Source organism: Pieris rapae, chromosome 22 (genome assembly GCF_905147795.1).
Source record: "Pieris rapae chromosome 22, ilPieRapa1.1, whole genome shotgun sequence".
NCBI classification, from domain to species: Eukaryota; Metazoa; Arthropoda; class Insecta; order Lepidoptera; family Pieridae; genus Pieris; species Pieris rapae.
The window spans coordinates 7503660-7517052 of record NC_059530.1 but is presented as its reverse complement, the minus strand read 5'-3'; the positions used below and the strand labels follow the sequence as shown (position 1 = coordinate 7517052).

General features: G+C 34.6%; 1 protein-coding gene across 1 annotated transcript; it reads right to left on the bottom strand.

Annotated features, from left to right (window-relative positions):
* Positions 1 to 1853: 1853 nt before the first annotated feature.
* LOC110992873 (gamma-aminobutyric acid receptor subunit beta-like) lies at positions 1854 to 13393 on the bottom strand. Its single transcript, XM_022258853.2, has 10 exons — positions 13150 to 13393; positions 8522 to 8628; positions 7970 to 8037; positions 6938 to 7083; positions 6463 to 6620; positions 6033 to 6148; positions 5165 to 5333; positions 4800 to 5048; positions 4521 to 4709; positions 1854 to 2428 (listed from the first exon to the last, which is right to left on the bottom strand). Exons 1-10 carry the CDS (start codon positions 13239 to 13241, stop codon positions 2250 to 2252), a joined length of 1473 nt encoding a protein of 490 aa, XP_022114545.2. The 5' UTR covers positions 13242 to 13393; the 3' UTR covers positions 1854 to 2249.

Sequence of the window (13393 nt, the reverse complement as noted above, 5' to 3'; positions counted from 1 at the left end):
AAAACCTACGTTATCCGCCATTTTGTAGCGGCCGCCATCTTGTATTTCAATTTTTTATAATATATTGTATTCTGCTTGTTGAGCCCTTTCATTTGATACCCATATTAATGGGATTGATAAAACCTACGTTATCCGCCATTTTGTAGCGGCCGCCATCTTGTATTTCAATTTTTTATAGTATATTGTATTCTGCTTGTTGAGCCCTTTCATTTGATACCCATATTGATGGGATTGATAAAACCTACGTTATCCGCCATTTTGTAGCGGCTGCCATCTTGGATTTCAATTTTTTATAGTATATTGTATTCTGCTTGTTGAGCCCTTTCGTTTGATACCCATATTGATGGGATTGATAAAACCTACGTTATCCGCCATTTTGTAGCGGCCGCCATCTTGTATTTCAATTTTTTTATAGTATATTGTATTCTGCTTGTTGAGCCCTTTCATTTGATACCCATATTGATGGGATTAATAAAACAAATTATCCGCCATTTTGTAGCGGCGGCCATCTTGAATTTATAATGATAATGAATAAACATAATTGTATTGTCACCAAAATCCAAAGAGTATGCAAAATTTCAGATTAATCGGTTGACAGGAAGAGGGTGAAATTTGAATTACTAAATTTGACCCAAGAAGAAATTAATTAAAAAGAATAAATAAAGAATAAAACAAACGGGGTGAGCTAAATAAAACCGTTTAAAAAAGCATCCAAAATTGTTCGAAATATATAAAGTAACCTATTTGTATCCAATAGTTGTAGGGTGTGTGTTACGCCATGGGAATCAATTAAGTCCCCATCCCAGAATGATATGTTGCTTGCAACATTCAGGACAACATTAAGAAACTTCAGATCGCATTTGCTCAGCAAAGCCAGACGGTACTTCACTCCGGGCCACCGCTTGCAACTATATAAAGCGCAAATTTGGCCAGTATCAGCTCTTTCCACTTGACCGTATACAACGAAGAGCGGTTCGAATCGTCGACGACCAATATTTCCGAATCAATTCGAATTAGGGTCCTTCAAGAAAAAAGCGTACCAATTCTTAAATGGCTGGCAACGCACTCACGAGCACTCTGGCATTGAGAGTGTCCATGGGCCTTCGGTTACATGATGGTATAGTATATATATAGTATGGCGGTATCACTTAACATCAGGTGAGTCTCCTGCCCGATTGCCCACTGTTCTAAAACACAAAAATAAATAAAAATAATCGACCTAAATGTACCACTTTTTTGAAAATAAATTGGCTATAATCTTGAACTCGGGGAAAATGAAATAAACACCGGATTATAATATACTTTATTTGGATTCTGCATCTATAATATATATAATACCTCAAAATTGAATTGCACTTTAACATAAACATTATTTACAAATCTATCTACTTGTAATCTAAATAACTATCTAAATGCTTTCTTTGTTTTTTGAGTCTTCTTGGACCACTTTAAATGAAATTGATGTACATATTAGGAAGCTATAATCATATATTTCGTAAAGTTTTAATCTAATAATAAACCCTTGAAAGAACGTCACCATTGGAGATCACATTGTCACATTTAAACACAACAATAATAATAGAATTTATCTCGTCATAGACAATTTGAAACACGTTAAGTGAGAAATTCTATTTGCTACCTCTACTTAAATTAATTAGCTAAATCTAGATAGTGATTACATTGTAATAGTTTGAAATATTCTTAAACGATTTAGTGTATAAACACAGTTAATCTCATTATGGTAAAATATAAACTGCAATGAAATGGCAGTATTTTAATTTATAGTAACAACCAACGGCGGAACAATAAAAATATACAAACAACATCTTTATTACGGATAAATTAACTTTTTTCAGCACTTGCTGTAATTAATACTTATTTATAATTGTGTTAAGCTTTGTACAGAGAATATTTATTAAACTTAGTCAGAGTATGAGATTGTTTTGCATTGTTCTTATTTGTTGACAAATTATTTTCACTTTTTACAAAATGCCCCATTTTTAGTTTTTTACGTTCTCGTTATACGTTTAACGTCGATAGTATCGCAGAATTGTGCAGCGCCCTTGATAGCTCAAAGGAGCAAATATTTTGTCGTAGGCACGTTTTTTGTGAGCGATTAATATCCACATGTCAAACTCATGCTAGTTTTTATATAGCTACATGTAACTTTCTTTTGTTTTAAATTAAATTAAAAAAAAATATTGTTTCTCATTTTGTCTTACATTTATAATGACTTATCCAAAAATTATCTAATCGATTATATAGAATACCCAATACACGGCATTAAATATTAGGAAACAAATCGGGAATATAACTCGGGAGTACGTATCTATCACGTTGACGTCGCGGATTTTTGGCATCGAAGCCTTTAAAACTGTTGCGCCTTTCCGGAGCGCGTGCATCACTCGAGGTTTATGGGTGGCGCCATCTGAAACATATTTATTTATTTAATTAATTATATTTAAGTAATCTAACAGTTATTTTATACTTATACATATTACAAGACAAAACACTGAGACAATATAGAAAGCCAAAACAGAATACATAGATAAACAATATATGTATATAAAATTGTTCTTATTTTGTTTAAATTGTATATCAAGTTTAGACAAGTGGATTTTAAGTAAGATATCGTATATTATCAGATGTCACGCTGCCATCGCGAGCTAATATGCTATTGACATATGCTGGACCTAGTTATGCCAATTAACTTACAACTTGTGAATATTTAATTTTTGTAAATAAAAAGTTGCGAAGTTGCGTTTTAGTTGGTGTCCACGATCCATATTTAAAAAACAGTAAAAAAAACTTAATTCAAGTTTCTTATTTGGGTTTTGATATAAATTTTGCACGGCATTTAGATTAATCCTTAAATCATGTAATGTAACTACAATATTGGAAGTAATATTGGAATTGCGTAGAGATCAACAGACAATGCGTCAGATACTCGTAACATTTCTTCAGCATGTTACAAGTCTTATTAAGTAGAACAGTGGTATGAAAATTCAATTACTGAACTGGAAATGAAAAATTTATTTGAAGGGATAACGAAGATACTATTGGCTGGTCTTCTTCTATTCCAGTTACTTTCCCTCCTATTATTTATTCGCTGAAATTTCGATCAATTTATACGGTAAAAAAACAGAGTCCAAATTTGACGAACTAAAATCAATACTGTCCATGCAAATCATACATTGAACGGACAAAATCAAACTATACACAGTACTACCGAAAACTATAGAACAGATAAAACTGGAGGATTGATTGTATTCTGCCTGTAAACATAATTGTACGAGCCAAGGCTGTACATTTTGCTCACTTAGGTTTTCTTAGTTTTATAAGCGTGATGTTTTTCTATATACGTGACAAGGCTCACACATCAGGCTCAGCTACAAACGTGAAGATTTCCATTGTATGTACGTGCCGGGTTGTTCACTTGGATTAGTTATAAGCAGGACGATTTCCTAAATCGTCGGAGTCACGCCCCGAGAGTATAGCCGTCCGCAGGCATTCTCTTCATCTGCATTTAACTAAGTCATGGGAGTTACACCCCGAGAGCATAGCCAGACGTCGGCACTCTCTTCGATTGTTTAATTATAATTTTATTATATCGCTCATAGTCTATTGTTATACGGAAGTGGAGAATATAAGGTAATCTACAAATCTTCTATTATTTCTACCACCTGATGACCCAGGAACCGTACAATAATGATTTCGAACATTCATTAATACGCTCGACCTACGGAACCTGAAATAGCTTCCTCTGGATGGTGGCTGTTGGTTACTTACCTTGTGATTCAAATTATTAAACATTTAGCTGCAACCTAACACATGATTACTAAACACGGCATTGTTCACACTACAAGCAAGAGCCAGAAAATAAAACATGAAGCTATCGAATACGATCGTTTAGATGAATGGTTTAATGACAACATTTGTGGTTTAACTGTTCACTATAATTATTTAGAGTATTTTATCTAGAAAAGGATCAATCCTACACTCAAAAAAATATTTTCCGACCTTAAACAATGTAGTGTGCCATTAAAAAACTCATACAAAATCTAGATTCCAACTGCAGTACAGGCAGAGATGGATTATCTAGTAAATCAATAAACTGCATTATTATTTGCCTAATGAATAAATATTAAGCAGTTGCACTATTACAAAACTACATTTTTGTTTTTGAAAAAAAAATATAACCAAATAGACAAGAGCTAAGTACAATACGAACTAATCAAAAAGGTACATCTTCCTAAAATCAGAACCGATTACGATTGCTTATAATGTTTTTAATAATAAAAAAAAATCATTTAAGTGACATTCATGTTTTTTAATAAGAATAAACTTCTTTAAATCTTATTTAACCTCCTCAGACTAAAACAACTAAATGACTAGATAATAGAAAGGTCGACGACATGGTTCGTAATTCTATACCAAATCCTTTACACCACCGCCAGTACTGCTTAGACCTTTTGTCTATCTGCGATATTCAAAGACATAAATATTATTATAAAACATACTTCTTGAATTCCTTGAGTGCGGTCGAATTCTATATCGTAGATTTGTGTGGTCTCGTTGCAGCCTCAGGGACGGCGGGGCTCCGGCGGCCACCTGGAGAGGCTTCGATCTGAGGCCTAACAAAGGGGAGACGCGGCCTGAAGTGGGCGTACACTCCCGCAGCGCAATGATCTCTTCGGGCGATCGAGTACCTAGAATCAATACAAATATTATATACTTCTTTCAAATAACAAATAAGAATTATAAGACAATTAACACAATAAAATTATAAACAAAAATACCTCCAGAGCTTTTGAGATCCTTCTCAACACTGGTGCTGGCGGATAGGTCTCTGTTTTTTAGCTTGGCCCGTTTTTTCGCTCTCGCGCCCCAGTACGTGTAATTGACGGCCGCGTACTCCAGCAGAGCCGCGAAAACGAACACGAAACACATCACGAGGTAAATGTCAATGGCTTTGACATACGAGATGCGAGGCAGACTGCTTCGCACCCCGGTGCTTATTGTCGTCATCGTCAGAACCGTTGTTATGCCTGCAACGTGAACGCTGGTGGAAGATATTTTTTCATTTTGTTTACCATTAAATACTATGGGTATAAGAATTTTTGAAAAATGTCGATCTTATTTTAAAACCAACCAAAAAACTCACCCAAAGCAACCCTCGCGGATGTGGCCTCATGGTTGATCCAAAACGAGACCCAGGACAGCATCACAATCAAGATACACGGCAGGTAAGTTTGGAAGACGAAGTACCCGATATTCCGTCGCAGCTTGAAACTTAGTGATAAACGCTGATAGATGCCTGTCGCTAACTTCTCCTGCGCAGTTAATAGACTTTAAGAACCGATTTCGAGTTCCACTTGTTGTTTGAACAAGCTTTAATCGCCTGAGAACTAACAACAACATGTCTACCTGAGCGAAATAATATGACTTCACTTTATATTACGTTACGTCAATTACGATGTACTCTATTTAAACGTAAACGTAAAAGCAAACGACATATTTATGGTTAAATATTAACAATTTCGTGTAAAAGGATATTTATTCTAGAACCTACGCTAACCTCACAAAGTGAAAATTCAAGCTGTGTTTGCAATTTCCGAGAATATGCAGTTTCCTATCTTACATTACTTATTCATGCAGCAGGTAACCAAGACATGAATTTTACAAGAGGAATTGTAAAATAATTGTGCTTTAGTAAGTTTATTTTTTATATTTATTAATATTTTACACAGAAATGTATTTAGATTTTACTTCTATAACGTGGAGTGGCGTATAGTGACACGCGATAGCCGAAGCAGCGCGTGCTATTTTATCGAGTGAAGGGAGCATCCGGGATATAGCTTCCAGATACCCCGGCCCACAAAATGACTATAATAACATTTTTTGGCATTATAAAATTGAAAATTTCCTAAAATTCTGTAGATTCGCCTTAATTCCTTAATTATTACCAAATACATTCCCCTCACTTTTCGATGTCCTTCCTATCACGAAGGCTAGTGATGACGCGTACTAACCTTCCTGTCATTCGTTCCGTGGCCAAGTATCGAGAACTGAGGAAGTTCCGCGTCCTCCACTCCTCGCACTGGTGTGTCTTTCCAATACATCACCACGTCAGATACAGTGTACCCATCTATATAGCATAAACATACTGTTAGAATGTAAAGTCAATGTAAACTTATTTAAATAATTGTCTTCTTTTTACGGAATAATTCCAACTACAAAAATGAAAACTTTGAAAAAATATGTAATAGAAATGCATCTACTATGATATGATTGATTCAGCAAATTTATCCAACGTCCATCTTAACGATTAGGCTGTATGCATAATTAGCTACTTTGGCAGCATAAAGATTTAAGAGCTCATTTAACAGTGCAAGCGGCGGAAATCTTCAACAGTGCAAAACAAAGCTTAGCTCGGCTTATATTAAAGTTATGGAGTCACACAGCTTTCAATCTCGACGGTGCAGTTTTGGCTGTCCAAGGGGTAGTAATGGAGGTCCATCATGCACGCCAGGGTTGCTGTGAACCGCATTCCGTATGTGATGCTGCCATCTCCTCCAAGACGGACTAGTTTATTGCGTTCGGTCACATCATGCAGAAAACTGCCAAATCGAAAAATACAAATTGTCGTACAGGTTAACCGACTTAATTGGCCATTATATATATTTTTAAGTTATATCGGAAGTGAGAGTTTTATTGGATTTTTATTCATTAACCTTCCAAAACGGAACAAATTATTGTGTGGAAGTGAAATTTATACGGAGTACTGGATACGGTTTTCATTAAATAAAAAACAAATTGATTCATGCCAATAATCATTAGGCATTGCTTTCGTGTGAGCTTATGATTACATTTATTTTTCGTGAATAAGGTAAATAAGTTGTAAGATAATCATTTAATTTGAGCAGCATCGTGTTACCTGTTCTTATCATTGGCAAAAAAGGTATCCGGGACCCATATCCGGTCGGCAAAATCACCAGACAGGGTGAGGACTTCTTCGGTCAAACCAAACTCCAACCTTTCATCTTTCCAATACTGATTCAGATAAAGGGTTATTGTGTAGTCCTGCAAACAGTGTTACCCAAACCGAAGTCAATCAGGATATATTATGATGTCATTTATATAATTTTATTTAATTTCTTTTCTATCGTAATATTTAAATTATTTTAAAACGACTCCTTGCGTGAACATGCGTTACATACACCGCTCAGCTCACTTTAAAAGAATTAAAAATGCAAGTATTAAAGGCTTTTTAAAATTTTATAAAGTTGCTTTGTCTTTTTTCTCATATTCTCACAAATTGGCGAATACTTGTTCGAGTCCTTAAATAATATAAAGAAATGCACAACTATGAAACTCTGATTTAAGTTTTAGGGCTCCGTTTCTTACATCTTGGTGCAGGCGATTTATCATGAAACTGCATAATTAATTAATTATAATAATATGTTTAGAATCGTTTTGAAGTTTGAAATTCAAATATTACTACACGTTAGTTACAAATACTTTTGCGTGAACGGAACTACTTAAAAAAGTTGTGTCAGACACAATGACAAACAATGTAAGTCACGTATGCTTAAAATCGGCAATTAGCATTTATTTTATTGAGTGGGAGGCGTCAGACAGCTGTGGCAAGCATCGATTGGCCGAGTCAGCACACCGCCCCCGGCGACCGGCGAGCCCAGAGATGTATGTCAAGAGCTGGCCTTGCGCTCTTTCCCCTATTAAAAGCTTTAACGAACACGATGAGCGATCAAGTGCGACATCCTTGAATCCCAAAAGAACTTGTCAAATCTCCGTTCATGTGCGTCAACGTCTCATTCAAGCAAACTTAAAAATCTCACGTGTTGTACGATCTTAGCTTAATTAACAATTATCATGGCTATAGAAACGTAGTCTTAGTATAAAAATATTTTTATGTTATAATATATGAGTAATATAAGACGTAACATACCATATTGACTTCTGATATGGCATCAAAACTGGCGATCGTCAGATCCATGCCGACGTACAGTGGGTCTCCTGAAAGCAATAACGAATTATGCACGAGCCAGAACCGCTGACAGACCATGTGTTTACTGAGCCAGCAATATATTTTGTATATCTCGTCATACGCTTCGAGGCATTCAATATTTCTCCATCTTTTCAGATCCCTTATCTTCATCGACAATATCAAGTTTTTTACATATAAAATAAAACAAGATTTATTGTATTGAAAAAATTTGCGTATAACGTTGGCGCGGTGAAAATTATTTCCATTTTTTGACAATTACACAAAATCAGAAAAAAATTCATAAATCTATACCGTTGGAGATCTTTGGGAGTGACTAATGCACATACGAAGTAGAATAACTTGCGTGGAGTGTTAGTGGATGATAGTTTGTGTCGTTTAAATCATTCCAAATGAAAACCCACAAAATTTTACATTACGACGTTTCTGAATGACCTACTTCAGAAGTACAGTTATTAATTTATTGATCGATTAGAACAAATAGTGATGTTTTACCCCCGAAGTTAGGTCTCAGTCGTATGTCGTATCCGTCCAGGATGCGTGTCACGGTGTGTGTCACGTTCTCCATTCGATCGACGATGCGCTCGCGCGCGCTATCTAACCTGAAATGTATCGAGTTATAAAATCCTTTTTATATTAATTATTCAACAACTTCAAGAACATAATTAATTGCATTTATTTTATTTATTATTAATTGTTCGAATCGTAATTTTCGTTAAAACCTTCAATGCTACTAAGTTTATTAAAATTGTACGTCGCAGCGATGTCATCGGAAAATACTCAACAACGATTTTATTTCTACCACTTAGCTTTGTATAACTTTGCATAACTTTTTTCATCGCAATTTATTTATTTTACTTTGTAAATAGAATTGAAGAACTTATTATTTATAGTTTGCCGTAAGGCATTGCGCACATGGAAAGAGATCTATTTGTGCGCAATCCGGGGTTTAATAACACAATCCCGCAATAAACGTGACTCAACATAAACCCTAAGCGCACACTTCTTACAGAACACAGAGAGTAGACAGTACTATTAGTATAACGTGATAACTTCAGTCTTTGTTGAACAAATAGATTGAACAATTTTTTGTATTTTAAAAATTGTTTGACACAAAAGTGCTAGTTGAACTATGTTTGTTAGAGCCTTTGTTTAGTTCACATCGGGTCACCGCTCAAGGTTTACAAATAAATTTAAACCTGGCTTAACCAAACTCATCTGCTACCCTGGATGCTGACATCTGATAGATTAGCACTATAAACACTATCACACTTAAGCACTAAAAATCTTATGTAAATAAAATGCTTTGAGGTGAGATAAACGGAGCCATTGGTGGCTCTTGCACCAATAGCTTTGTTTATGATGATAATAGATGGGGTGAGGCCAATTACTATGAGAAGCACTTTTTGAAGAATTACGTATAAAATTACAGTAAAATATATAATTAATAAATTGCGAAAAATGTTCTAAGTTTGAATCAACACAACTTGGCTTTGACACTAGGTACACTTTTCGCAGTCGGGTAGGTTTCGGCAAATCCTTATATCTTATTCTACATACTACGAGGTTTTTGTTCGTGATTGAGTTCGCCTTCTAGCGTCAAAGAAGCTGTCATGATCCTCTTTGTAAATCTGATTTCCGAAAGTTATTCAAATGCGAACGCGCAAGGTTGGTTTACTCCTATGAACTCCTATGAAATAGAGGCTTGGGAAGTGGGGTTCAAGTGCACAGGTGCTAATTAAAGATTTGAGTTCGCGCCTGGTATATATGCTAATAACGCGGCTTCGGCAAGATAAGCAAACTCGCTCGACGAGTATTGCGTATCGTTGTGTATTTGACTTTTTTAAATGATAAGCTACTATGGAGAGAGTTATTTCATTTTTTTAATTTTATATATGATACAGGAGCTATAAAAATATAGTTGTTTCGTCGTCGTAATTTTGGTTTTCTTGGCAGATTTGATTAGTCTGTGTTAAATATTTGTATCTCAATAATGCTTTTAATAATTTATTTTGCAGTGTTTGGCAGTTAGAATTTTTCTTTTTGCATGCTGTACCCCATGTTTCAATTATATATATGAAATGTGGCTTAACTAATCAATTATAAATTAAATGACGTAGGGATTGAGGAGTACATTTTGATATTGACCAAAATGTGCCTATACGCTGCTTGTGGCGGCGTCCATGCGTGTATGCGGTGCTATTAGTTGTTTATACTACGTATTTGCGTGTTGTTCTCATGAGTGTGCAAGTGCGTGCTCCTATTCCACCATGCCTCCAGCTGATAGAGGACAAATCTTTGTTTTTAATTTATTTTATTATTCTTTATTACTCAATATGTCATATGGAAAATGGTATAGTGGTTGCATCTCCTTACAAACATTGTCTAAAAAAAACTTGGCGATTAAAAAGAGTGGCGGAGAGTTTATTGCCAGTTCTTCTCTTCCGTTCTACGCCCTGGATTTGAGAACTGGCAGTAAATGTAAAATTAGATTAATTTAATATTTCTTTTTTTTTTTTTGACGTTCATAAGTGTACATTATGTTACCTATATGATAAAAATATAATAAATAAATTATAAGATATAATAAATTTTGACTTTGACTCAAGTGATTTTAGTTTGGTAATGTGTATGTATGTGTGATATATGAAAGTTCCACTTTAAATATGTATCTATTCTAAGACCCAGATATTTTTCCCATTTTTTGTTAGTGATTTCAACGTCTTGAACTTTTAACGGTTGAAAGATAGGAATGATTTTATTTTTTGCTCTAAATATTACATAAGATGTTTTTGAGATATTTATGGTTAGCAGATTTTGTTGAAACCAAGAATATAGGTCTAACTAGCTAGACTGGTCTAACTAGGTAGAATTTAGATCTAACTAGCTTGAGCAACCATAGTCTGGATGTTTATACCGAAGTAAAATAAGCAGGTGTCATCAGCGTAGAGAGTGATGTAAACCATGTAAACCGAGCTCGTGAATGTTATTAATATATAATAAAAATAACAATAGACCTAATATAGACCCTTGTGGGACGCAGCATATTACTGGTATTTCTGAACTTTGAGTATTACCTATTTTGACTGTCTGGGTTCTGTTCGATAGATAAGATTCGAATAATTTTAGCGCACAACCTTTTATTCCTATGTGATCATAGTACCGGAAACCCTTTCGCTGGGGCTTTCCTCGCTCAAAGAAGACATATTGCAATACAGGGAGTAAATGCAGCCAGCCGTAAAGGTACTACAGGGACTAAACTTTAAATTTTCTATTTATTAGTTTTTAATTAAAATAGTTATTAATTTTTGGGTTAAGAAAATTATTGTAAATACTGTATATATAATATATTATAAAACATACGTATAATGTTCCAATAATATTATGCAAGCGTGTGTGTAACCTTCAATATACTTCAATACTTAAGTCAAAATCAAACAGGGACTAGCAGAAAACAAACGAAGAACCTTCGACTGTTACTCAACCATGTTATTTGCCAGTTAGCATTTTTCAGTTTCGAGGTCAGTTCAAAATAGCGGGTGGTGCATTTTTACTTATTCCCATTTTAATTCCCCGGTGTAAAGACAAGATTGATATCTTGCTTCTAGCTGAAGCTAGCTAGTATAATGTTTCAGATGATCACAATTCTCTTCGTTAAAATATTTGACGATTGTAATCATTTCTTATTTTTTTTAAATATAGACAAGTAGTTTATGTCCTTCTGTGAAGGACATCTTTTGTCGATTTTAGGTCCACGTCATGCTGGTTTATTCACGATGTTCACTCTGCATGCCGTTATATATGAGCAATTGTGCGCATAGAAAGAAGCATCTATTCAAACACACCTGGAGTTAAACGTTGACTATGCCGTGTTAGCCTATTTTAACTATGGAAAATCCTAAACAATTTACATTTCGCCTATGATAACAGCAAATATATTACTTAAAAATGATATTTACATAATAATGAAAAAGGTGGCCGTCTTTCGTGTTTCCTTGGACATTGATTAAGGTCGTATCAGAGAGACTCCTGTCAAATTACATCTCGAAGACGCGGACATATAAATGAGATTCCTCGCACGAAATTACCATTTAGCGTGAGGATTCAGCAAACTGAATGTGGAATTGAGTTACGGAGCTCGGGACGGCAATTAGTTCAATGGATTTACGTGTAATGCCTTTCAACAAGCAGAACACCAATTAAGATCGGTTTAAGAATTTACCAAACACCTGTCATTCTCTCTTAGATTTCCATATATAAAGTATGTAAGTAGAAATATATAATATGAGTTCCGATTTATGTAAACAAAAACATTTCAATAATTTATATTATACTAGCTGACCTGGCAAACGTCGTCTTGCCAAACTACTACCTTTAACTCAGCGCCATCTGTTAGAATTGTATCAAATAATAAACAAATGTTAATGTTATCGTAATTTTAGTAAGGATGCCTATTTTTTTGAAAATGTAATATAGCCTATGTCACTCAGGAATGATGTAGCTTTCCAACAGTGAAAGAATTTTTCAAATCTGCCAAGTAGTTTCGGAGCCTATTCAATTCATACAAACAAACAAACAAAAAATCAAACCTTTCCTCTTTATAATATTAGTATAGATATGAATGAAGTTGCTGCGCTTAATAAGAAATGCGTACGTGTATAATAAATTCTTAGTAAATTATACATTAAGAAATAAAATAAAATTGAATTAAACTGAATTTTAATACTATTTGCTTACTTTTAAGAAGTATAACTTTTCTAGTATTAGAGCCGGACCTTACGCGTCGGCCGTCGGTAAAACAGTCAAGACACAATAAAAATTATTTTGCAATAAATCTACTTAAAACTGCGTAATCAATAACAGAAATAAGACGATGTAATTAAAATAATTTTAGAGTTTAAATATTTCCTTGTTAACTCTTGATATCTTTAATCCATCGACGGAATCATGTCATCATCATAATCATTCTTATGCGAACCCTAATACTTTATTTTATTTATACGCTTATATTATATTTTAATGAATATCACAGTTAAAAACGATTTATTTACGTTAGTTGTTAATAAGATGAAGTAAATGACTTGTTCTAGCAGATTAATGAGAAAAATAATTTGAATACTTACTGAACTGGTACAAAAGTGAAAAACAATATGATAAAAATCATAGAGGCCGGCGCGTGCAGTGAGCACGACGTGGACGTGCAACGCGCGATCATCGCACCACGGATCCGCGCGGCACTCGCATCGCGCCTTCACGCACTCATTTAGCCACTATTGAACATTATTTCAGAGTAAGTATGCGCATTGAACACATTACGAAAGTCCTAACGTAAAGCGAGTTGCGAAGCTGTGACCGGCAGGAGCTTTC

Coding starts and splice junctions, on each gene's coding strand:
- LOC110992873 (XM_022258853.2), bottom strand. CDS start 13,241: ATGATCGCGCGTTGCACGTCCACGTCGTGCTCACTGCACGCGCCGGCC. Junction 6,621..6,937: donor TTTGCCAATGATAAGAACAG/GTAACACGATGC, acceptor TCGATTTGGCAG/TTTTCTGCATGATGTGACCG. Junction 6,149..6,462: donor CACCGTCGAGATTGAAAGCT/GTGTGACTCCAT, acceptor TATGCTATATAG/ATGGGTACACTGTATCTGAC.